The sequence below is a fragment of the Nothobranchius furzeri genome, chromosome 15 (assembly GCF_043380555.1).
Source record: "Nothobranchius furzeri strain GRZ-AD chromosome 15, NfurGRZ-RIMD1, whole genome shotgun sequence".
Taxonomy (NCBI): domain Eukaryota; kingdom Metazoa; phylum Chordata; class Actinopteri; order Cyprinodontiformes; family Nothobranchiidae; genus Nothobranchius; species Nothobranchius furzeri.
The window spans coordinates 34,374,569-34,400,061 of record NC_091755.1 but is presented as its reverse complement, the minus strand read 5'-3'; the positions used below and the strand labels follow the sequence as shown (position 1 = coordinate 34,400,061).

Sequence of the window (25,493 nt, the reverse complement as noted above, 5' to 3'; positions counted from 1 at the left end):
ACCACGCCCCTCAAACTACTAGAATTTGTGGCCAGGCCCAGGACAACGGCCGACAAAAATTTAAATTTAGATTCAAATTTAGATTTAGATCCAGAATTTAGATTTAAATTTAACATTCAGATTCAGATAAAATTTTAGATTTAACATTAAAAAGGGGGACCGCAGGGTGTGTTCCAACTGCAGGGGGATCACACTCCTGAGCCTTCCTGGTCAGGTCTATTCAGGGGTTCTGGAGAGGAGGGTCCGTCGGATTGTTGAACCTCAGATTCAGGAGGAGCAATGTGGTTTTTGTCCTGGCCGTGGAACACTGGACCAGCTCTATACCCTTAGAGGGATCCTGGAGGGTGTGTGGGAATTTGCCCAACCAGTCTACATGTGTTTTGTGAATTTGGAGAAGGCGTTCGACCGCGTCCCTCGGGGGGCCCTGTGGGGGGTACTCCAGGAATATGGGGTACCAGGCCCTCTGATTCGGGCTGTTAGGTCCCTGTATGACCGGTGTCAGAGCTTGGTCCGCATTGCCGGCAGTAAGTGCTGCATCTGCAGTGAAGACCGACAGCATTTGTCATTTTGTTTGAAATTGAGTTAATAATGACATTGTTGTGGTTTCCTGGTCAAAGGGCAAAAGAAAAGATGTCTGGAGAGAAGAGATGGACAGATGAGACCAGAAAGAAATTCAATAACAGACACCAGAACAGCACCACGGTGTAGCTTTGGAGTGTTTTTCCCTGAAGCTCGCATAAGTCAGTAGAGCAGAGACAAACCTTTCCTTACTAATTTGGCAGCATTCATGAGTATTGTGCTGGACGCCTGTATCAATAAAAGCCTCTAAGTGCTCCCATGGGAGACATGGTACCTTGATCTGTTCACAGCCTGCATTAAATTACCCATAAGGCTCCTCTACAAGGCTGTTGTGCATGAGGAAACATATGGTCCAGCTGATAAGCGTGCAGCACCATAAAATGCGATTTCCTTTCTCCTGAAAACACACACACACACACACACACACATACACACAGTTCAAACCTTTCCTGTTCTCCCGTATAACAGCTGGAAGATGCTGCAACTGACGACACAAATAGATGAATTAAATATAATTGCTAAATCAAATGGCATTTATGCCTGGTGTCAGCAGTCAACGGTCTCTTTGGTTGTATGTTTCACCACAGGAGCATCAACTGGTTGAATTAGCTGCAGCCAATCATCCAGCTATTTAATAAATACCTGGTTGCTGCACCTGTTCACCAGAATCTACTAAAGCTCGCCTTATCTACTCCCTGCTGCTTCAGACAGAAGGATTTGGGGAAAGTGTCATGCCAAAACCTCACAAATAAGAATCTCAGCTCTTTGGGGTCTGCTGGGATGAATTTACCTGCAGTACATTCACTTTGCACGAACAATGGCACTTTTTGTAACCAGCCTCTTTTTTACAGAGTGGGTTTCATTGTGTTACACTTGCTGTAAGCATGTTGTCATATTATTATGGCTAAAATAAAATAATTACTTAAGACTTTTCAAAATAAATGTCACTGTCCGTTTTGATTTATTCTAACAATAGACCTTTTTTTAGGTTGATCACCTGAGGGATGAGTTAGCTAAACAGCACAGTTTGTTTAAAGATCAAGAATATAATATTTAGCAGAAAATTTTCTTTTAGCACGGTCGAAGTCCTAAAGAAAGTCTATTTTTGTTAGAATTTTTGTCTTTACCTCTTTACCACAGAGGAATACGTTTAGATTACTTCAGTTATGGCGCCATCTAGTGGATTAAACCAAACACAGGAAAGGGCCTCAAAGGTTTCCACTCTAGAGCCAATATCCTGCATGTTTTAGATGTTTTGCTGCTCCAGCACACCTGGTTCAGTGGTTGCATCATCTGTTCAGTAGGTCACAAAACTCTACGTAAGCCTGTTAATCGCCACAGACCCAAATCAGGTGTGTAGGAGTAGGAAAAAGGTCAAACGTACTGGATTTGGGATCTTGAGGACCAGGGTTAGAGAGCTTGTTTTCTTTGAGTAAATAAGTCATTTTAAAGTGCATTAATCAGAATAAATTGTCTTATTTGTACCCTGTGTAGTAGAAATAGAATAACGTTGACTTTCTTGTTTTGATTTTCATTTTCATAGCCATAAATAGTTCAATGAAAGTCTCTAAAAAATAATGTTTTATTAGACCAATCACAGCAAGCTGACATAAGAAAGAGAGAGGAATTTCAATTTAAAAGACAACATGACTGAGCATCAGACTTTGCTCCAATTTCCAGAGCATCAGATGGATTCTGTCTGTCTTGTCACAACGCAGAAACCCAACATCAGTTACACTCACAGCCGCACAAACACGCCAGCTTCATCCCTCCTGAAATTTATTCTATTTTCTGCTCCTCAGTTCTTGATGACTTTGCGTGGACAGATTCGCCTGGTCTCCGCAGCATCATCAACAATAGGCTGTTGTTGTAGACATAACAGGGGTCCCTTTGGAAGGAGCGAAAGACGGACAAGAAAGGACCTGGATTAGCTCCTTAGTTTTCGACTGGATCGCTGGCTGTGGTCAGAGACAGCACGACCAGAGGGCTGAACTCATGTATCCTGAATGGCAGCTTTGTTGGGGCCAAATATAATCTTTAGAGAAAGGAGGGAGAAGTACTCAAATAAGCACAAAACGCATTAACGTTGAGGGGCTTGAATACCAACCTGACGCTTTCATATTTCCTGTGTCCACAGGTTTTAAGTCGAATGTTTGGGCTGCTGGACAGCAGGAGTTCATGTATGCGAACCTTTCCCAGTAGAGGGCGCTATGTACATGAATGACAGCACATGCATCTTCGTGAGTGACAGGGTGCTTTTGCACTGGAAATTAGCAAAATTCAACCTGATGATCAGATTTTTAAAAAATATATTTTCATTGAATTACATGTACATTTTTATTATTACTGACAATTTTTATTATTAATATTATTATTGGTAGTAGTAGCAGTAGTAGAGATACATGTAATGCTATCAGTAGTATTAAAATTGAAACTTTCATGCATTCATCAGCCTGTGAATCATTGTTTCTGTTGCACCTTCTGCACTGTAACTGCTCACCCTTTAACTTAGCCGTTTTCTCTTATTCTTACATCTAAATGTAATTGTGTATTTCAAATTTGATTTTAAAACTAGCTGTTTATTGTCACGTTGATTTAAATATTGTATGTTCATGCTTTTGGAAAGCAAAATGAATTGCTTTTGTGTATGAAATGTGCTGTAAAAGTAAAGCTGTGCTGCATTATGTTTTAAGGTAGTAGTAAATCGTGTAGTAACAGTAGTAATAGATGTAGTATTAGTAGTATTAACTGTAGTATTAGTGGTGTGAGACGTAGTAGTAGTAGTAGTGGTGGTGGTGGTACAACAAAATTAAAAAAAATGTTCTGTTTCTCTCCTTTTTAAATTTGTATTTTAATTTAATTCTTTATTTCTCTTATCATTATTATTATTATTATTTTACATTTTATTGTAACTGTGAAACATCTTGATTTTTATCCAGAGAGACGCTAAATATTATTCTACAGCTAAACATTTCCATCCAGATGGATCAGTTATCAGGGTTACTTCTTCCCAAATAAAAACCCCAGCACTCCACGTGAGCTGTCCAGGTTTTTAATCACCTTTCTAATTTACACTAAAACAGAAACACCAGCAGAAAACAAAACTCTGCGTAATTAGTGTTTGAGCTGTTTTTGTCTCCAACAGTTTGAATGTTGAAGCACTTCCGGCTCTCTTTAGCGAGCAGGGCCGACCCACCTCCTCCTGAGGGAACCCGGTGAGTGAGTGGAGCTCCAAGCCTTCCCCGCTTCTCCTCTCATTATAATAATAAATAAAAGCTGGTTTATTTGAGGAAACTGCGCGCTGGAATCAGGTGAGACGCCAACCGCCGGAACATGACTTTGTTTTCTACCTTTAAATGCTTTATTGTGGTCGCTGTGAGAGCTGCTCGGTTCTGGCTCGCGCCACACAAAAGGCGCGCGCCGCGCACCTCCTCCTGTTCGCTCTGCAGCTGCAGCCTCCCTCCTCCCTCCTTATGAAACCAGCAACACGCAGCTTTTTCTTTGTGTGTGTTTTTTAGTTGTGGCAGAAGCTGACACAGATGACACATCTCAGGGTTAAATGGCCTCCTGGAGGTGAAGGAGGCGCTCGTTTACAGACCGGAAGTGAGTTACAGAAACACTCACAAGAAGTGGTGTTTTCGTGAAATATTGAATTTTCAAGTTTTTACAATTTATTGAGTGAAAAAAGTAGAGTTTTTATTTTTGCAGCAAAGTTCAAAGAGCGTTGGTGTCCTGGAGAGACGCGCGCTTCCACTTTTTTATTTGTGGAAACCATGGTGGAAACCTACAGTGGTGGTCCCGGGAAAATTTGTTGGGGGGCCAGTGAAAATTTTAGGGTGACACCAATTTGGTCCTTGTGATAATAATTCTGGGAGTGCTAAGCCTGTGGAGGTGCGTTGCATGCTTCTTCATTCTTTTTCATTAAACGAAACGCAAACGAAACGTTGCAGGTAATTAAACCTTTTCTGTGTTTTAAAAAGAACTGAAAGATGGAATTAGCATCATAATCAGTAGAAAAATGAAGTTAGTTTTTGCTGCATGTAACTTTGGATTTGGGACCCATGATAAGGAATTGAAGGGAACCCAGGTTACAGAACTTTGTGGTTCTTAAAAGATAAATGTTAGTATCAGTTATATTAAAGTGGTGTAAAAAAACCTTCTTAATGTCTTCATTTTTATAACATTTGTAAAAATAGTTTAACTCGTGTCGCCATTGTTGTTAGCGCCGCAATGCACTCTGGGTAGTGACTAGGGTTGTCACGGTGTGAAAATTTAACCTCACTGTTATGGTGAACAAAATTATCACGGTTTTCGGTATTATCACATATCTATTTTTTAAGCGTGTTACATTTTCAGACAACTAAATAAACCCTGTATATCAGGAAAATATTGTCCTCCGTTTGTAATTATTTGTTTATTTGTTTACATTTTTCCCCTTTAGTCTTTAAAATACCAATATTTGCCCATAACTTCTTATTTTTTGCCAGTTTGATGTCATCGTTTAAAAAATATTAGATCGGATGATACTCAGTACTCAAGTAGCTTTCTAATCAGATACTTTTTTTTACCCTTACTTGAGTAATAAACCCTATATCAGGAAAATATTGTCCTCGGTTTGTGTCCTTCCAGTGAGCTTTGCAGATGTGGGAAAATGTCATCAGGCAGTAATCATTGTTAAATTCATAATTATTCTCGGAGAGAGACCAACTCTTATCTGCCCCTGGGAGCCTCGTAATGCATAGCGTCATTTCAACATGGGGGTGTCTGAGACACGGTTTATATCCAGGTAGCGGCGCTGCGGCTGCTTTATATAGCCACTCGTTGCATTCTCCCTCAACCCAATTCACACTTATGATCAAGATCAGCATGGATCCAATTAGAAAAATGTCATTTATAATGTTGAGATTGTCATAAAGTACCAGCTGGAGATGAAAAATGGGCATAATGGTTTGAAGAAGGCCTGGAATATTCTTGCTTTTTAGCCACGCATTCACATAATTAAAATGGCTGCCTTGCAAAACTTGTTTTGATTTGAGGCGCAGTTAGCGCGCGTTCCTCGTAATTAATGCAACATGTTCACAAGCTGCGATATACGAGTAGCCAGTAGACGGAGTTGACAAAACAAGCGAGATGCACTCTTTCATACTGCTGCTCTTCATTTCTGCCCTGATCTCAAAACTAACCAGTTACTGATCTTTTCTATTGACGCCGTGTTTGTTTTAGTTGTACCTTACAAACCCGGGACTCCATCTAGACCGAGGTCTCTACTCTGCCCCCTAGTGGAACACTCCAGTACTTCCTGCAGGTAAAAAGCAAGTATATTCGCAACCTAAGTGTGAGTTTTTTCCTGCAGTGTGACTGTAGCTTTAGTCTTCTCAGCCGTCTAGTTCAATAAAACAAAAATTAAAAAGTCAAGTTGTATATCTGGAGAAGTAATCATAAGTGCAATTGTTGGATCTAGTTTTAAACCCGTTTTCTTAACAAGGTTGAGATTTGGTTTGAACCGAAAATCTTCTCTTCCTGTCACGTATATCTGTGATTATAAAATAAACTAACAGCACAAGCCTTCTTTACAAGTGCCATCATGTTACCCTCTGAAATCCTTTGATGTCTTTGACTTGAATCACCAGCCGCCAGAGGCCTTTTTTCTCTGTTCCAGAAGGATTGTAAATGTTGAAAAAGCACTTTGGTTCCAGTTGGATTTTTAGGATTTCACTCTTGCTCCAACTGATTTGTTCTTTTAATCTGACTTTGGATCAGACATCTACTGACTGACATGTTATGTTCCTAAATGTATAAAACCCTCCATCCTTAGTGTTCTTTTCTTCTGTCAACAGAACAGAGACAAAAAGTATTTCTCTTTGAAACATCTAAAACATCGTTCTGGCTGTCAGATTCCAGCCAGACGGGTTGTATTTGTGGAGATATAGATCCAGACTCCCTTATCAAGTCAACTCTATCCACCTCTAAGTACAAATCACAAATAAATATGACTCAGACCTTCACACAGCAGCCTTGCTGATCCTCAGGCTCCCTGAATCCTGCTCCATCTGAGAGGTGGAAGCTGTGATGTCACTTTGACCCATACTCCCAGGACGGGAGTGATGGATGCCGGCCGGAGCGCTCTGACTTACCTCCTCTTATTCAGATGCGATTGAAACATGAGAGCAAGGGGAGGCTACTTTTTTAAAAGCTCTCTTACCCTCTGATCGCCTGAAGGTTTACATCACTGAAGCAGAAATAAACGGAGGAGAGGATGAATGCTGAGGTTGTGACCTCAGCGGTGTCGCATGTTTGAGTGATTTATAAGAACCACTTTTTACTTTAGTGTAACATTTTAGAGCTGGCTTAAAAGTGCATTATGTAAAAATGACACCCTGTGGTGAAATTTGGGTACTACAGTCCATTTTCCAAACACAAGTGATTTTCGCACTGCCGTGTCATGGCGGTTGTCAGCCACAGCTCAGTGCCAGAAGATTCTAGATAAGAAGTGAAGGCGAGTCATACACAGTAAGCTCACAAGTAGTTAAAGCCATCTCATTGTAAAAACAAGTTGTGGGTAACTGAAAAAGTAGCTTGAGAATTTTCTAGAGCCAAATATTTGTTTCTAATTGGCCGTTAGCATTGTTAGCTCAACATTAGCCTCTAGCCTTCTTTACCCGATATTAGAGTAAAACAGCAAGCTGTCGTGGCTTCTTCTGGCTATCATGCTGTCCACAACTCTGGAGCTTTTAGCCGGCTGGTGTTGAATTCCAAATGCTGACACAGCAACGTTAGCTGGTGCAGACTTGGCAACCCCGGAACTCACTGATTGTAAATAAAGACTATGTCCCTCTTCAGCATTTTTGAAAGGAGAAAACTGACAAACTCCCAAAAAGGGAATTTCAATGCTTTTTCTGGAAGAATGTTTCATGTGATTTAGGAGAGAAATTGAACATTTTCTAGTTGCTAAATAAATGTTGGTTTTACATTAATATACAGCCTGCAAACAGGTATCAAAATAGTTGGTTGTTTTAAAACCTGAGTCTTGCGATATAAGACAAGTAGAGAAACAGGTTTGAGTAACTTTATTATGAGTTTAAGTGAATTAAGCAGAAAGGTTAGAAGACTCTAAAGTGTTTTCACAATACAAAGTTACAAAGTCATTAAATGTTTGCACATGGTAAAAAAAAGGAAATATAAAATATTTAACTATTTTGATCAATAAAGGTGTGGAATTCAGAAAAACATTTTTTTAAATCTTATTTCTGATTATAATCAGTCACTCAGAGTTTGAACATGCAGGCTGAACATGAAAATAGTCTCCTACACCTATCTCCTGCATTATTTTCTCTAGGATTTGAAAAGCCGGACAGATCTACATTCATGGACTCACCCATCCTGACCCAAGATGGGGAAGGCTGTTGTTGGTTTAGCATCTAGTAGAAGCTAACGTTAGCATTAGCGACTTCACCACATAGCATAACTCCTCCAGGCTTGTGTTATTTGTGGAGGTAAAACATCAGCATTGCGAATAGTAGAGTTGCATTGCTGTTAACCAGTCAGAGGCAAGATGTCTGAATATCAGGAAATAAGGACTCATAATAACTCATGTCTGTTCAAGTCCGGTCGTCTGAATCTCAACTCTGAGACGGCTCACTTCTATTTTCTGAAACTGGTGCACTGGAGCTTTGTTTCCCCAGACTATGACATACCGTATTTTCCGGACTATAAGCCGCTACTTTTTTCCCGCGCTTTGAACCATGCAGCATATAATGAGGTGCAGCTTTACTGAAGATTTCCCTTCACCTGCCAGGGGGCGCTTTAGCAGAAAGTGAAACAGGTGGACGTCAAAAGTGGAAATGGAAGAAAGAGCTCATTTTAATTGAGCACGTGCAAGCAGCCGGCACGACGTAGAATTTTTTTCAAATCCATACCCCCTCATCATGGTAACTACACGTATGAGTTCATATGTTGCCGCATTTAAGTTGAAGGCCGTCGATCTGGCAGTAAAGGAGGGAAACAGTGCAGCCGCACGTAAGCTTGGCATGAATGAATCCATGGTTCGGCGCTGGAGACGGCAGCGGGAAGAACTCATTCAAGCCATCTTCACCCGGGGATGATGACAGCAACACGGACAGCGACGCTGACATCGCCACAGAAAAGGTATGTGACGAAGCACCTCTGAGGCTGTTCAACTCCGACACTGAAGAAGAGGACTTCAATGGCTTTAGTGTGCAAGAGGAAGATGAGAGCGAATGACTTCTTCTGGTAGGCAAGTGTGTTTTATTTACTAACCAGGCATGTTTGGGTGCAGTTTTTATTTTCTAATCATCCAGGGCTTATTAATGCCGTGTCAGCGCTGTTCTTTTCTTCTAAACATGCATGCAAGTTACCGGTAATAACGTGTCCGTTCTGTTTTTACTTTATAACCATCCAGAAATATGAATGCTATCAGTGCTGTTTTCTTTTCTAAACTTGCAGGCACGTTCACCCGTGTTTAAAATTCATTTTGTTGAATTAAAACAACAACGAAAAACCTCCGTGTAACGTCTTTCTGTCTAATTATCTTATGTTATGGCCGTACATGCGCTGTGCGCCGGAGACCTGCATGTGGCTGCTGCGCCGCGGCTTGTATTCGAGTGCGGTGTGTGTGTGTAGAAAACCTATTTTTTTGTTGGTTCTGCTTATATCAAGGTGCGCCCTATAGTCCGGAAATTACGGTACATTCCTACTAGAGACTACTGGTAATTTATTGGTTCAGTTATTGTTTAAATTATGAACCACACTTTTAAAATGTCCCAAGAACTCATACGCAGCATTTCTCAGACACGACAGTGAATCTTGAACTTGGTTTTAATATTTTTAATACACTTGTGAAAAGTCAGTGTGTTTAAAATTGTCTTCATTATTTAAAATCTTCAAAGTTTTCCTTTTCTTGTCAAAGCTGTTGAGCCGTTTTCTGTTCTTCTGCAGTTTTGAAGACAGACAGAAACAGTGGCCTCCTGGTAAAGGTAGCTTCAGCAGATGGTATCCCTGCTGAACCCTAAACAACCTGCATTAACCCAGTTAACCCTTTCTAATTGGCTGGAGAGCAGCCAGCAGCATCCAATTGGTGATCATCTTGGTCCCTAGATCCCTTCTCAACCCTTCCCCCATTGACATGCAATTGTTCCCTACCCATGCCTCTGTGTGGCAAAAAGAAACATTGTTTTCATTTGAAATAGACATGTTGTAGGTGTTTTCACTCTTGGCCTCTAAAGGCTCTTAAAGATGATCATTTATGGGTATGTTTTTTGTTATTTGTTGAAGGTTTACATCATCTCCAGTGGGTTTCACAACAGATTTGGGCTTTTTACATTTAAAAATATCCTTTGGAAGCGAGTTGGTCCAGGTCACAATAAAGTCACAAATCCAGGCCACTGCTTTCTTTAAACCATAGAAATGTGGGTTATCTCATCTAAAACCCCTGTGGTGTTCAGGGGTGTTTTTAGGACATCACACAACCAGACCTCTCTCTCCCAAAATCTAACCCTCCCATTTACAACATCTCTTCCTGTTAATGCCCATCCCCCTTCATAGTCCTTCATTTTTTATTTGTATAAACCTGTCCCTTTCGGGGTTACAGAATACATTTTTTGTAGCTCAGTCAAGCAAGCACATGTTGGATTTTCATGAAGTTGCATTCGCAATTGTTCGCAAGACCTGAGTTGTATTGTCATCGTTCAGACAAGTGTTACTAGGCAGCATCTCGAGTCCCTGGTTTTACCATCAAATGTGTTTTCGTCTAGCAAATGTCTGTAACCAATAAATAGCTGTCATATACTAACATGTGCTAGTGATGCTAACATGTGCTAGTGATGCTAACATGTGCTAGTGATGCTAACATGTGCTAGTGATGCTAACATGTGCTAGTGATGCTAACATGTGCTAGTGATGCTAACATGTGCTAGTGATGCTAACATGTGCTAGTGATGCTAACATGTGCTAGTGATGCTAACATGTGCTAGTGATGCTAACATGTGCTAGTGATGCTAACATGTGCTAGTGATGCTAACATGTGCTAGTGATGCTAACATGTGCCAGTAACTCAGCTGAAAAGTACATGAAGTACCAGAGAATATGGGCTGATATAAACGATTGCAAACAAATAACTTTGTTTTGGTGGAGCGATTGTGAATATAACAGCGGCCGCGCGCAGGACGCAGCTGGAGTGTTTGAACAATTACCGCTGCGTCCTGTCTGCTCATAGAATGCCCGCAAAGCTGAGTCCATAAATGACGTAATATATGTGGATACTGGATCTTTTTTCAGGCTTCCCGCAATTTGAATTTTTAGGAAACCCACATCTTGATTCTGGGTTTAAAAATGCACTGTAATTACCGCGTTACTGACAATTGTACCGAGCAAATATTACCATTTTCTGTCCCTGTAATGCCTTACATTACCACATTACAGCAAAAAGCAATGCATTACAGTAGTTAATTACTTTTGTACCGCGTTACTCCCAACACTGGTTAAGTTTCTTGCCCAAGGACACAGTGGCAGACTGAGTGGGGCTTGAACCGGCAACCTTCCGATTATGGGGCGAGCAGCCAACTATCACAGCACAAAGAGGACTCAAATGCAGAGCTCACACAGTTTTAATCAGCAGAAGGGATTCCTGGCAGTACAGCACAACTGAACAAGTCCAAAACTAACTAAATACACTTTCACAAAGTGTTACCGAGAGCAGGTTCACAGTACTCAACTGAAGAAGACAAACTGGCAAAGGAAACTGTTGCAAAGACGCTTAAATGGAGAAGCCAGGACCCAGGTGCAAGACATGAGGTAGATTAGTGAGGAGCCTCATGTCGTGAAGCTGCCTGTAATGAGACAGGAAGTGAATGCACAAAATAAAACAGGAAGTACCAAAAATACAATAAAACCAGAAACAAGACTGCAAAGCACTCAACCTGCAGAATCACCCATGACATCACCCCCGCCCCACGCACGGCTCCCGACGGGCCGGGAACATCCGGGTGCTGGTCATAAAAGTCCCGAATCAGGGAGGGATCCAAAACATCACTCGCCGGAACCCAAGACCTCTCCTCAGGGCCGTAACCCTCCCAGTCAACGAGGAACTGATGACCCCGACGCCGCACAGCCAACAGCCGCCGCACAGAATAGACCGGGCCCCCCGCAACCATCCGGGGGGGGGAGGAGGGGGCCGGGAGGCAGGAACCAGCGCACTCTCCCTGGCCGGCTTAACCCGGCTAACATGAAACGTCGGGTGGCACTTCATGGACCTGGGGAGCTTGAGTCCAACAGCCACAGGGTTAACGACCTTTGACACAGGAAATGGCCCAATAAATCTCGGGGACAACTTACGAGAGTCCGTACGGAGGGCAAGGTCCCGAGTAGACAGCCACACACTCTGTCCCACCCTGTAAGCCAGAGCAGGGACCCTGAGACGATCAGCAGCCAACTTGTAGGACGTAGATTGTCTCAGGAGGGTGCGACGCGCCCTAACCCAGGTCCTACGACAACGCCGAACAAGGGCATGGGCAGACGGGACGCTGACCTCCCCTTCTAGAGCAGGAAACAGAGGCGGTTGATAACCAAACACACAGTGAAATGGGGAAAGACCTGTAGAAGCGGTTGGCAAGGTGTTGTGGGCAAACTCCACCCACACTAGGTGCTTACACCACGTCGAGGGGCACTCAGCGGCAAGGATGCGTAGACCGGTTCCCAGCTCCTGATTTAGCCTCTCAGCCTGCCCGTTACTCTGGGGATGGTAACCTGAAGAGAGACTGACAGAAGACCCCAACAGGGAACAAAAGGCCTTCCAAAAACGGGAAATGGATCCTAACCATGGATCCTAAAAACCTGAGACAACAATACCTCTGCGGTCATCTTGGCCGTGGGTAACTTAGAAAGGGGAATGAAGTGCACCATCTTAGAAAACCTGTCGACTACAGTGAGAATAGTGGTATTACCTTCAGAAACAGGTAGCCCGGAAACAAAATCCAGAGAGATGTGTGACCAGGGCCGAGTGGGAACGGGGAGAGGGAGAAGTAGGCCAGAAGGACGTGTGTGGGAGGTCTTGTGTCGAGCACATACTGGACAGGCTGCCACATACTCAGCAACATCATGTCTCATAGATGGCCACCAGAACCGTTGCTGAATTACAAACATTGTTCTCTTGACCCCCGGATGGCACGAAAAACGGGAAGCATGGGCCCAGTGAATAACCTGAGACCTCTGGGTAGGGGGAACAAAAAGCCGGTTTGCAGGACAACCATCAGGGGCCTGAACCGAAGCAGCTGCCTGCTTTACCTGCTCCTCCACAGACCAGGTCACTGCTCCAACCACACAAGACAAGGGGAGGACCGGTGCTGGGACCTCAGGAACAGAGGAAACTGTGTTAGGCAGGTGGGACAGAGCATCAGGCTTCACATTCTTCGAACCGGGTCGATAAGACACAGTGAAGTTAAAACGTGTAAAAAACAAGGCCCACCTGGCTTGACGAGGATTCAACCTCTTGGCCCGTCTCAGGTACTCTAAATTTTTGTGGTCGGTCCACACGATGAATGGCAGCTTGGACCCCTCGAGCCAGTCGCGCCACTCCTCCAAGGCCACTTTAATGGCCAATAGCTCACGATCCCCAATGTCGTAGTTCCTCTCAGCGTCAGACAGCTTGCGTGACAGGAATGCACAGGGATGAACGCGGTGATCCACCTCGGAGCGCTGAGAGAGAACAGCCCCCACTCCCCCCTCGGAGGCATCCACCTCAACAATGAACTGGAACCGGGCCTCTGGCATTACCAGAATCGGAGCAGAAGTGAAACTGTCCTTAAGACTCAGAAAAGCCTTGTCTGCCTGAGAGGACCACTGAAACCTGACTTTTGGGGAGGTCAGAGCATGCAAAGGGGCGGCAACGCTACTGAAACCCCTAATAAACCGCCGGTAAAAGTTTGTGAAACCTAAAAACCTCTGCACCTCTCTCCTCGAGGTAGGGACCGGCCAGTTCTTGACCGCCTCCACCTTTGTCGGATCCATCTGGATCTCCCCCTGCCTCACAACAAGCCCAAGAAAATGAACAGAAGACTCGTGGAAGGCACACTTCTCCGCCTTCACATAGAGCTGGTGTTGGAGAAGGCGTTGAAGAACCCTCCGCACATGCTGGATATGGGACTGCATATCAGGGGAGAAAATCAGGATATCATCTAGGTACACAAAAACAAAATCATTGAGCATGTCCCGAAGTACATCATTAATCAGAGCCTGAAAAACCGCGGGAGCATTAGAGAGACCAAAAGGCATCACTAGGTACTCATAATGCCCACTGGGCGTATTAAAGGCAGTCTTCCATTCATCCCCCTCCCTCACTCTCACAAGGTGATAGGGATTCCTCAAATCCAACTTAGTAAAAACTGTAGCACCTTGTAAGAGTTCAAAAGCCGAGGAGACCAGAGGGAGGGGGTACCTGTTCTTGATGGTGATGTCATTGAGACCCCGGTAATCGATACACGGACGTAAAGTGTTGTCCTTCTTGGTCACAAAGAAAAAACCTGCCCCAGCAGGGGACGAAGATTCACGGATTATGCCTGCCCGGAGCGCTGTGTCAATGTAATCCCTCATGACCTGCCTTTCAGGTAAGGACAACGGGTACAGGCGACCCTTAGGGGGCGTGGTCCCCGGTAGCAAGTCAATGGCACAGTCATACGGACGATGCGGGGGCAAAGAGGCAGCCCGTGACTTGCTAAAAACCTCCTTAAGGTCATGGTAACAAGAGGGAACCCGAGACAGATCAGGGAAATCAGAATCACAGCCTGGTAGAACCCCTACAACCTGAGAAGGAGGGGTACTACCAGGGGTAGAGTGTAAACAATCGCAGTTCCAAGATAAAAGTGAACCAGAGGACCAATCTACGTTAGGGTTATGCCGAACAAGCCAGGGATGACCCAAAATGACCGGGTGTCGAGGAAAATCAGACAGGAAAAACGTAATCATTTCAGAATGGTTATCAGCGAAAGCCACTTTAACAGGTGGGGTTCGACTAGACACAGAGCACAACGGATGTCCATTCAAGGCGACAGCCTGCAGGGGCCTTTCAAGAGGCAAAAACTCTAAGTTCAATTGTCTTGCAAATTGAGCATCCATCAAGTTAACATCTGCACCAGAGTCAATGAGCACCACCAGCTCAACAGTCTTTTCAGGAGTGGAGAGCTGGACAGTGGGGCTTGCACGTTGGATGTCATTAGAAAAGGAGGTGCAACTCACCAACGAAAACCTCCTTAGAGGTCCCTTCTTGTTTACTGGACAGTCGCTGACTTGGTGACCCGGCTGGCCACAATACAGGCAGAGACCCTCCCGAAAGCGGCGTTGACGTTCCTCAGGTGGAAGGTGGGCTCTGCCAATCACCATGGGCTCCTCTGATGAAGCTGGTGAAGCTGAGGACACGTTGAGAGAAGAGTCAGGGGCTGACGCACGCCAACTGGAGCCACCATTAGCAGCGCCCCGCCTCCACCGGTCCGGAGGAGATGGGAAGTCGAAACCTCTCTCTCGTTGTCGGTCTGTGAGCCTCTTGTCAATCTTGATCGCCAGAGCGATGAGAGAGTCCAAATCCTCCGGCAGATCCAGAGGGGCTAACAGATCCTTGAGTTCACTGGAAAGACCACTCAAAAAGGCATCAAAAAGTGCTGATTGATTCCAGTCACATGCAGCAGCCAAAGTACGAAATTCAATAGCATAATCAGCGACACGTCTCCTCTTCTGCTGCAGCTGACATAGAGCTCTGGCAGCCTCCCTCCCAGGCCTGGTGTGCTGAAAAATTTGAGTGAAACGCTTAGTAAAAAGATCAAATGACTTACAAATGTCCGCGTCGCGCTCCCACTCGCTCGTGGCCCAAGCCTTAGCCCTGCCCGAAAGGTGGGAGATGAGAAAAGCAATCTTGGCTCTCTCCGTGGGGAAAGAGAAGGGCTGCAGATCAAAGTGGAGGCTACACTGTGTCAAAAATGCTTGACAATCACCAGAGTCCCCAGAAAACCTCTCAGGACGAGCAAGATGAACAGATAGGCCAGGGGATGCAGAGAATATTCCAGGAGTCACCTCCACCTCGTTACTCTGGGGCTGCGGCATGTGGTTCTTCTCTGGAGGCTGGGTTGAAGAGGTCTGGAGCTGCTGCACCTTCTCCACCAGGTAACTGAGTTGATCACTGACAGAGGTAGCAAACTGATCATGTCGAGCATTGAGTTGCCCCATCTCCTGGTGCAGTAGACTCATCTGTTGTTCCTGTTGGAGGAGCCTCTTCCCCTGAGCCCCCAGGGCCCCCAAAACTGAGTCAGAGCTTGCTGAGTCCATTTTTGGCCAGTTTGTACTATCACAGCACAAAGAGGACTCAAATGCAGAGCTCACACAGTTTTAATCAGCAGAAGGGATTCCTGGCAGTACAGCACAACTGAACAAGTCCAAAACTAACTAAATACACTTTCACAAAGTGTTACTGAGAGCAGGTTCACAGTACTCAACTGAAGAAGACAAACTGGCAAAGGAAACTGTTGCAAAGACGCTTAAATGGAGAAGCCAGGACCCAGGTGCAAGACATGAGGCAGATTAGTGAGGAGCCTCATGTCGTGAAGCTGCCTGTAATGAGACAGGAAGTGAATGCACAAAATAAAACAGGAAGTACCAAAAATACAATAAAACCAGAAACAAGACTGCAAAGCACTCAACCTGCAGAATCACCCATGACACCACCGTTGCCCACAAAAGTATAGAAAGTATCAAACCTGTGTGAGGCTGTGGTTTCAGAAATTGTAGAGCAGTTCCAATGTTGGGCACAGTTGCTCCACAGCTGACTTTTGTCAAGTCCATGTTAAGACTTTTACCTGGGTTGTGTCAGGTAAGAAGAGTTCAGCCAACATTAAGCAGCGCGCGCACGCACACACACGCACGCACACACACAGTATGTCCACTGATGTTTCATTCGACCTACTTTTGAAACTCAGAATCAGGTTTTACTTTAACGAGACACATTATCCAAAATTTCTTTCACAAAAATCTATTTAGTTATCTTGTACTTTTGCCCACAGCCATTTTTTTTAGTAAAATTTCATGTACTTATCCACTTTTCTTTTGCTTGTTTGTGCCTTTATATTTTTGTCATGTTTTAAACAACTTAGTACTTGCAAATTTTATTAGATCATGAACTAAAGGTGGAGGCTTTTTATAAGCCGAATTTGGCTTTCTTGCCCCCTCCTGCACTGTATTTTTTATTTTTTATATATTTGTTATTCTCATGGTTTTGATGTATATTTTATTGTGCAAACAAATAAATTACAAATTACAAAATTACTGTGTGTGTAGTGTAGGAGTCAAGTATTTGTTACCTACACTGAATCTAGTGATAGGTCTGATATTTATTTTCGGAGCTGTGTGTTGTCAGAGTGTATTTATTTAACATTTATTTAAAGAGGAGTAACTCTGAGATGTGCTATCTCGTTTTCAATATTTCATGATAATATTGGATTAGTAGTCAAATGTTTTTCCGTGTAGGTAGAAATAATAGAAATAGAAACTTTTAACAACTTCAGGGAGCAAACACAAACATTTGACCTTTTGAAGAAACCGTTTGTCTTTCAGAGAAGGTTTCATTTATTGTATTACAGGATTGGGTTTATTTTAGCTGGTTTGAGTTCATATTAGGTCTGTAATATCTGCATTTTAGAATTTAATCAAACAAATAACGGGCTAAACTTTGGCTTTACCAAGCTGAACCTGAGAGCAGAGAACTTCTCTCGTCTGAGTTCATCGCCTCAGTGAGTGGCGTTGGAGTCATTTTCTTTTGCCGGGGACTTTAAAAGCATTCAGAAACTCTTGAGGGCTCTCTGTCTGAGACTTCCTGTTCAATTTAGCTTTTTACATCACTGCTTTTTTATCTATGGGTCATCTTGAGCTGTTTCTCCTTCACCGAGATATTCTTGTCAGTCTGTGTATTTTATGAAATGTGATGGCGGAGAGGTGACGAGAAACATTGACTTTAGCTCTAGATCTGAGCTTTGATTTTTTTTTTCAGGGTGTAAAACTGACTCCTTTTAGATTCATCCAAACTTCCCAGCATCACACAAACTTACAGAAATGGGTAAAATATGCAAGGATTGTAATAGAATATTTTTTCTAAAATGTTGTGAGGTAATCTTTGTCCAATCATGTCTGGGTCCTTTAGGCTTGTGGTGAGGCCATGCTTAAGAAGCAGCAGCCATCGGGTTAGGATGTCTGACGATGAAGAGGAACAGCTAAATCAGAGGAAGAGGGAGCTCTGCTACATCAGTGATGAGGAGGAAGCTAATATTGGAGACACTGAAGTGGAAGGAATGTGTGGTGAGTAAACGTGATGGATTAAAATGTTCAGTATCTGCATTTCTACTGATATCTGACATACTGATATAATCTAAGTCTGGTGCACCTGTTTCTGGTCAGATGACAGGATTTGTAGTTTTATTTCCTGATATTTGGATATTTGCCTCTGATTGGCTAACGGCATCGCAACTTCACGGCTCCTGCATTAGCATCACATAGAAAATAGATGGTGAAACTTTAGGATTTGAAAAACCTGACAGATCTACGTCACACTGTCACTTAACAATCATAGACTCACCCATCTTGACTTGTGACTGGGGAGGCTGTTGTTTTGGCATCCAGGAAACCGCAGAGACCGTTGTGGCTTGTAGAAGCTAACCATTAGCATTAGCAACTTCACCACACGGCAGAACTCCTTCAGTCTTGTGTTATTTGTGAAGATAAAATTTCAACATTGCAGAGAAAACTGAGTCAGTGGTAGAGTTGAGTTTCAGACTCAAGATTCAGATTCAGAAAACTTTTTTTGTCCCAAAGGGCAATTCATTTGTAACATACCACAAAAGCAATATTGTACACGCAAACAATCAATCAATGTGTATCGCTACCAACAGTACAACAGACGTAAAGGCTCGAGTGCTGAACATCCATCGCAATGACGGGGTTCGGGTTACTCCGTCACACCTCCTTCAAGATTTAACAGCTCAATAACAGAAGGGATGAAAGAGTTGGAGCAACGATTTGTTCCTGAAGGGGTAAATAGAAATGATGCCCTGAGGGCATGAGTGCTAACTAAGAGTGTAGAGAATGGAGAGGCTGACTCAACTTTTAGCGCCTGATCCTCCCATAGAGACTGAAGGTCATAACTCCCATGATTTTAGAGCAGATTTTAACCATTTTTTGCAGTTTGTTCTTATTTTTCACCAACAAACCCTTGTACCAGCAAACGAATGAAAAGGATAAAAGGTTCTCTATGGAGCAGCAGTAAAATTTGCATTAAAATATTTCAATTTCCTTCTCAAGATAGATTCTCTATTAGCCAATCAGATGAGATGCCCGAATATCAGGAGGCCGTCTGAAATTCTCCTCTGATCTGGCAATCGTCTAGATCCTGACACAGGTGCACTGTCACACCCTGTCCTGTCTCCCCGTTTGGTTCAGCCTGTGTCCCTGTTGATTGCTCCCACCTGCCTCTTGTTTCCCAATGACCCAAGCACCCAGCCCTCCTGTATTTAAACCCCTCCAGTTCTTTATCTCTTGTTGCCTCATTGTGTCCATGTCCTGCACGTTTTTCATTTAAGTTCATGTTAAACGTTCTACCTGTCTGCCTGTCTTCCTCCCCGCGTGTGGATCCTCACCTCACCTTCACTCACCTCGCCCACACGCCGTGACATGCACCAGCGCTGTTTGTTCTCAGCGTACGAGTTACAGGGCATTCATTCATTCAAGACCACTGCAAATGCCTTGACTAAACAAGTGAACCAAACCTTTAGGTAAAAATGGCAGTCACCTTTTTTCCCTCTGTGTTCTTTGTGGGATAACATGCCAGAACCTACCTGACTTGTTAAACAGCTACATTTGGAATGCTGAGCAGAGATTTGTAATGATTAGTTGTCCCAAATAAACATTACAGCTGACAACTAAACCAGTGGCTCCGTTGACTTCCAGATCATCTTTTTCTTTTGTCAGGAATCAAACTAAACTCTGCTTCCAGAGTGTGTTACATAACTCCATGAATCATCTGTACCATTGAATGACTTCTGTGTTTGTGTGTGTGTGTGCTGTCTGAAACTGTGTGTTTTTATGTGTGTAAGCGATAAGCTTTACATTTTTAGTTTTTAACATGAATATTGTCCTTCACTGGAAACTTGGACCTCATTAGGAGATAAAAGATGATGAGTTTTAGTGTTCGTGTATTTTTGCAGCTCAGAAATCTAAATTGCTCTTAGTTTATAAATTGTTACACATATTTTAAAATGAATAATCTAACATAGTCCAATGGGAAGGTCTCATGTGAGCTGGTAGCTAACGGGGGATGGGCTGTGGATCTCTCAGCTATGTTCACATCAAAGTTTACTTCTAAATCTGTAAAACGGACTCTGTTATAGCTGTTGTTGTGCTTTTCTGTTTAAAAATGTCAAAGTCGCTTTTAAATGCTTCAATCTGGCCTTGTTCTATGATATAAAGTAGGTAATCTTTCATAATTTATGCCTCCCATGAGCCCCTCCTCTGGTCTCTATCGACTCATTTACATGAGCCTAGAGCGTTGACCAATAGAGTTGCGTATCCACTAGAAGAAGCTTCCACTGAATAAGAATGCGCCGCAGTACCCAGCATGCACTGCAAGGTGACGCACAAACACCTCAGTCATCTTAGCACACCTCCTAGCTTGAATGCTAACTGGACCTGCATTGATGTCAATCTCTGTGGAGGAGGAGGGAGGGGAATGAAAAGGGATTCATCTTTTGTGTGTTGTTTCTAAGTGATTAGCGTAGCATTCAACCTTACGCTACACTGGGCTATTGTGTTAGCCTGTTGTAGCATTAGCAGGGGTGGGCTACAACTGCTAGTTCTAGATATTTCTCTGCTTAAACACTGCAGAACCTAATGAAGGCTGAGAAAATCATCCTGTACTTAGAATGAGGTGTGTCTGAGCAGGGCTATTTGTGAGTATGTGGCTTTCAGCGCCTTCCTGAAGAGGGCGGTAGGGGTGGGAGCTAAAGCCATTTAAATTTTAAAATCTCCTCCTTCTCTTCTTGACATCACGCCACTGACCCCAGCTTTTAGGTCCACTGGTGGATTGGGCTGACTTGAAAGCGTAATTTGGAGTAGTTAATTATTATCTGAGAGTTTGACTGAAGGTGTTCCCGGTTTGTGTAACGACTAAATTTACGTATTATTTAATGAACCATAAAATGTGAGATTCCATAGGAAATATGAAATCAATCTTATGGATCTGTGGATAACTTAAACCAGAAGATTGGAACTTTTTATTGCAGGGATTATGTAACTACGTATTAACTCAGAGACAAAAGAAAGAGAGTCAAGTTTTAAAAGTTTAAAGATTTATTACTAAACAAATTAAAACTAGACTAACTTTAACACTAGGTGTATGGTGTAACTAAGGTGAGGTAAGACTGAGAATGGTGTATGTGTGAAATGTTGTTCAGAACCAGCAAACCCGGAGAAACGATAAGTTCTGATGGGAGTGAAGATGATGTTTTGTGCTAAGCTTTTGGTTTGGAGATTCAAAACACACATTGAGATGCCATTCTGCCGGCCTACGTACCCTTTGCAGAAGTCTCCGTTAGATCAGGAATGTCGAGGTCCAGCTTGACCTTCGCTGGAACCGAAGCCGGTAGAAAAGCAGCAGATGTCGACCAGACCAGTCTTGAGATACTTCCAGGTCACAACAGTTTTATTGGCATCTAGCGAGACCCAAAAAGTGGGTCGTGTTGGTTCAGCTTTTACTCTGAAAGGAACCGTTGCAGCAGTTGGAATAGCAACAGATTCAACCCAGCTTGTTGTTAGGTTCTTTCGGCTGGAGGAAAGTTATGGATTGGCCACTCCGACAACTTCTCTAGAAAGCTTTGAACTGAACTTAAGATGACGTGGGCATAGTTTTATAATTTGGATGTTTTGATTTACGGTCGAATCAAAAAGGGACAGATTTACCAAGCACCACCAAAACCACGCCTCCGTCAGATCTGGAAGGCTCTGATTGGATCAGAAAAAGGAAATGTGTCATGTGACTTAACATTATGTGGATGAGAATGTCTAGTGGAAATACTTAAAGTTATATTACTTATTATAATACCACTGATCATAACATTGTCATTTCACAGACTGGTTCACATTTTATTATTGGACTAACACTTTCTTTGATTAGCTATATTAAAAATAGAGTTCTTTGATTTATTAAAAAGAACGTCCTTTGTATTCATTCTTTTCTTGAGCTGGAAAGGAAGAAACAGTTTAGAAACAGAGCATGAGACCTTGAGAAATATCTCATGCAGATTAGGTTTGTGTCAGAAACGTCTGGTTTTGCTTTGAGCAGAGCAAAACAGAGCAGGGCCTTTTAGGTCAGAAATGGACAATTCATCACGCTACATTTGCATGAAAAACTTTGCAAACAAACACATAAAGACAGGCAAAAACATTATCCCCTGCCTTTTGCCTTTCCGCTGAGGGCAGCAACAAATGTCCCTGAACCTTAAGTCTGCGTTCTCCACTTACAGTTGAATTAGTGTCGGTTGGCAACCTTCCATCTGTTTTAGATGAAAACTTTTACTTCAATATTTTTTCAATCCATACTGACTCAGGTCTTAGTGGTGCTTGTGTTTGTCTAGTGCTTTTATTTATGAACAGAAACTTCTTGTAATCATTTCTGCATGTTTTCAGCTTACTTTTTTCAGATGAATCCATCATGAGAAATGGTAGATTTGGTTTGCAGCCTGTGTAGACGTCCGGGCGCCTCATCGCTGCGAGTCCGTACTAGATAACTCTTTTAGTTTTACAGATTGCTTGTCACATTTTCACTCAGGCAGCAAGGACCTGTGAACCTGTCAAGTACTCCCAACACACCTCCTCCTTCTCACACTGCTCTCTAGCACTGAGAGAGAGACTGTCCTAATTACAGCAGCACTCAGTTAGATGGCATGGTGGCCGTGCAATTTCATTGACCCTAAAATTGTGTGAGCTTATGAGAAAAAAAACACGATGATGATGAATAGTTAATCATGGCAGAAAGCTGCTCAGGTCTTTGAGCCTTCCTGTTCACTATTCCGACATAAATTATGTTTACCAACAGTTGCACAACGTCTTTGCATAACTGACCCAGTGCTGCAGCAGCAGAAACATCTGAGAGCTATAAATGTCACGTTGCGGGGATGTTTAGGACCCAAATATGCAGATTACCCAGGATGACTCGAGGCAGAAGTTGGTAAAAGTAAAAATCCTTTTGTTTAGAACAAAAATAAATCCAAAATGACAGCGGGCCAAAAGTCCAAAAGTCCTGGAGAACAGGACACCCAAATCTCTCTTAGAGCACCAAAAACCTGGAGACCAAAAGCTCATTAAGAGCACGAAGACCTGGAGACAAAAGCTCAAACAGAGCACGAACAAACGCTGACAAATGCACAAACATACAATGGACCGACAACAACACAGAGACAAGACAGGGCTTAAATAGACTGGGAAGATGAGAGGGAGATAATTGCAGGTGTGTGGGGAGAGGAACCAGGTGAATACAATTACTAAATCAGGGAGGAGGAAGAAAGCACTGGTGGGAAAAACACACTAAATACTGAAAGGCTGTAACAAAGGAAAATGACCTAAGAGAAAAACAAAAGACCAGAAAGCACGAACCATGACTAATATTCTAAGGGGAATCTGACACTAAAGGAAAACACTATAGAAAGAAACAACAGGGGCGTGGCTAAGAGGCGGCCAAGAGAGCACAGGACCTGGGAAAGGGATGTCTGAGGGGGGAAACCTAAAGGGCAAATGGGGAACACCAGGAGACACATGAGGAAGACGCAGACATGACACATGAGGGCGCTAGAAGACACAAAAGGAGCACTTAGAGAGGATGGAGAAACACCAGGAGGCACACGAAGGAAGGGGCAGACGCAGACCATGACAATAAAACTCATTTTGGGTCTGTGAGATTATCTTAGTAGGTGGGGAAATCGTGACACTGCAGGTGGAGTATGATCAGGCAAATTAGCAAAAAAATAACAGTTTTGCTTAATAAACTTGCACTTTTAGGACATTTGTAATAGAGAGATCATCTGATGGTCATTTATCATTAGACACTCAGAATTGTACTTTTGGTCATCATAATGAACTTTATCTACCTGTAGTTTGTTGCTGTCCTGATCATCTTATCCACATGCGTGTGTGGGCCTTTGAGTGAAGCATGAAAATATGTGCATGGCCATATTTAGGCTCCACAAAGCTCTGATGAATCCGTGTGAGGTTTAGTCACATCATTCACCGTGCACGCGCACGAGCACACACCGACTCCAGAGAGCAGGACAGTAATAGTCTGTTAATTAGCCTGTTGCTCCCAACTCGTGTGTAGGCGGCATGGAGCAGAGCGCCTTCACACTCACTCTGGTTGGAGATGATGAAAAACAACTAAACATGTTTCCTCCCACAAATGTTGCTGACACCTGCTGGTTTAATCAGCGGCGAGAAGCAGCACCGTGCCAGTTTTTGTTAGAAACTGGACAAATCTCCTTATGCAAGAAATTCAAGCGTTTTTATTTCAAAGCAGCAGAAAGAAAGAACAGAAGTCATGAAGCTTGAAATCCAAACAGGAACTAGGTGGTGCAGCTAAAGAACAAAAATCATCACATCTTTTTTCTGAGATTTATTAACCATTTATGGAGATTATTATGTCATTCTTTAAATGTGCATTCATCCCTTTTTCCAACTTTTGATGCATTCATATCAATAATTAAGCAATCAAAGTTAAAGATTCATGAACATTTAAAAGCATCAAAAACATTCAGAACTTCTTCTGAAAAAAGTTAAACAAATGAAATCTTTTTATGAACTAATTTAATAAACTGATATTTTTTTCTATTTTTAATTAATTTTCCCTTTAGTGAACATGTCCTCACTTTTCAATCACACAATTTAAAGCAACACTAAAGATTTTTCCCACTTCTCCCTCCTACTGGTTGAAAACAGAATTACAGTTTTCATAAACAACCCTGTAGCAGTCTGCTGTAGCTCGTGCTAGCAATGAGCTAACACTAACACAGTCCAACAGAGACTCAACAAGCCACAACGTAAAAAAGATCCACACTGTTGGACAAAAACATTATTGCTTACATGTTCAGTAGCAACAAAGCCAGGTCTCCATCAGTCTGTGATTTCATAGCCTCCTTTAGCTCCCTCAGACGATGTTCACTCTGGTTTTAGCTCTTTGTTTTTACCTCCAAAGACATTACTCTTACATTTACTTTCATGCTCCACCGTGATGCCAAAACAAAAAAGGCTAAATTTTCTTTCACTTTTTATCGTTGGTCGGTGAAATGACGAAGCTAACTGCTAGCCTTTATATTAGCTACTGTGAGAGTAAAGCCTGGTTTATGCTTCTCCGTCAGCTCCGCAAGGGACAGACACGCACGGATTGACCGAAGCGTTTTGCTCTTTTACTTCTCCGTCTCCTGGAGAGTGTTGCAAAGCAATTGCCCGGCAGGACCACAGAGGGCGTAGCGCTGTTCTGTGGTATCCTGTCATGTATCGGTCCAAGATAGTGTGTTTATATTGTGTTTTTTGTGTATAGAAGAGACTTTTAACACGGACATATTTGTCTCTCATTCTCCCACCTCTTCATGCGCTCCCCACCGCTAAACACACGTTTCCTGTCATTTCCGTCCACAAATAAAACGCTTGCTGCGCATCTTTTCACTCCTCCAGTCACGGGAGGATGAAACGTTCATATTTTTAGTTTTTTCGCGAGGTATTCTTCAAGCTTCTCTGTGTCTGCCGCTAGTTAAACTCGGCTCTCTTTGCAATGGCGGTGCTGTAAACAACAGCAGCGTCCTGACCAATCACAAGCTTGCGTAATCCGTCTCGTT

The 25,493-nt window shown here is 43.0% G+C and overlaps 1 protein-coding gene across 2 annotated transcripts in view; it reads left to right on the top strand.

The window, feature by feature from the left end:
* The first annotated feature begins 3,776 nt into the window (after positions 1-3,776).
* Positions 3,777-25,493, top strand: part of LOC107390659 (helicase ARIP4) — an 84,993-nt gene continuing 63,276 nt past the window's right edge. Inside the window, exons 1-3 of one of the 2 annotated variants that reach the window (XM_070544758.1) lie at positions 3,778-3,890; positions 4,098-4,182; positions 17,768-17,922. In XM_070544758.1, coding sequence (XP_070400859.1) covers positions 17,814-17,922 — 109 coding nt within the window. In that variant the 5' untranslated portion in view covers positions 3,778-3,890; positions 4,098-4,182; positions 17,768-17,813. Of the gene's footprint in view, positions 3,891-4,097; positions 4,183-17,767; positions 17,923-25,493 lie in introns of both variants that reach the window. The other variant, XM_070544757.1, reaches the window with a different exon arrangement.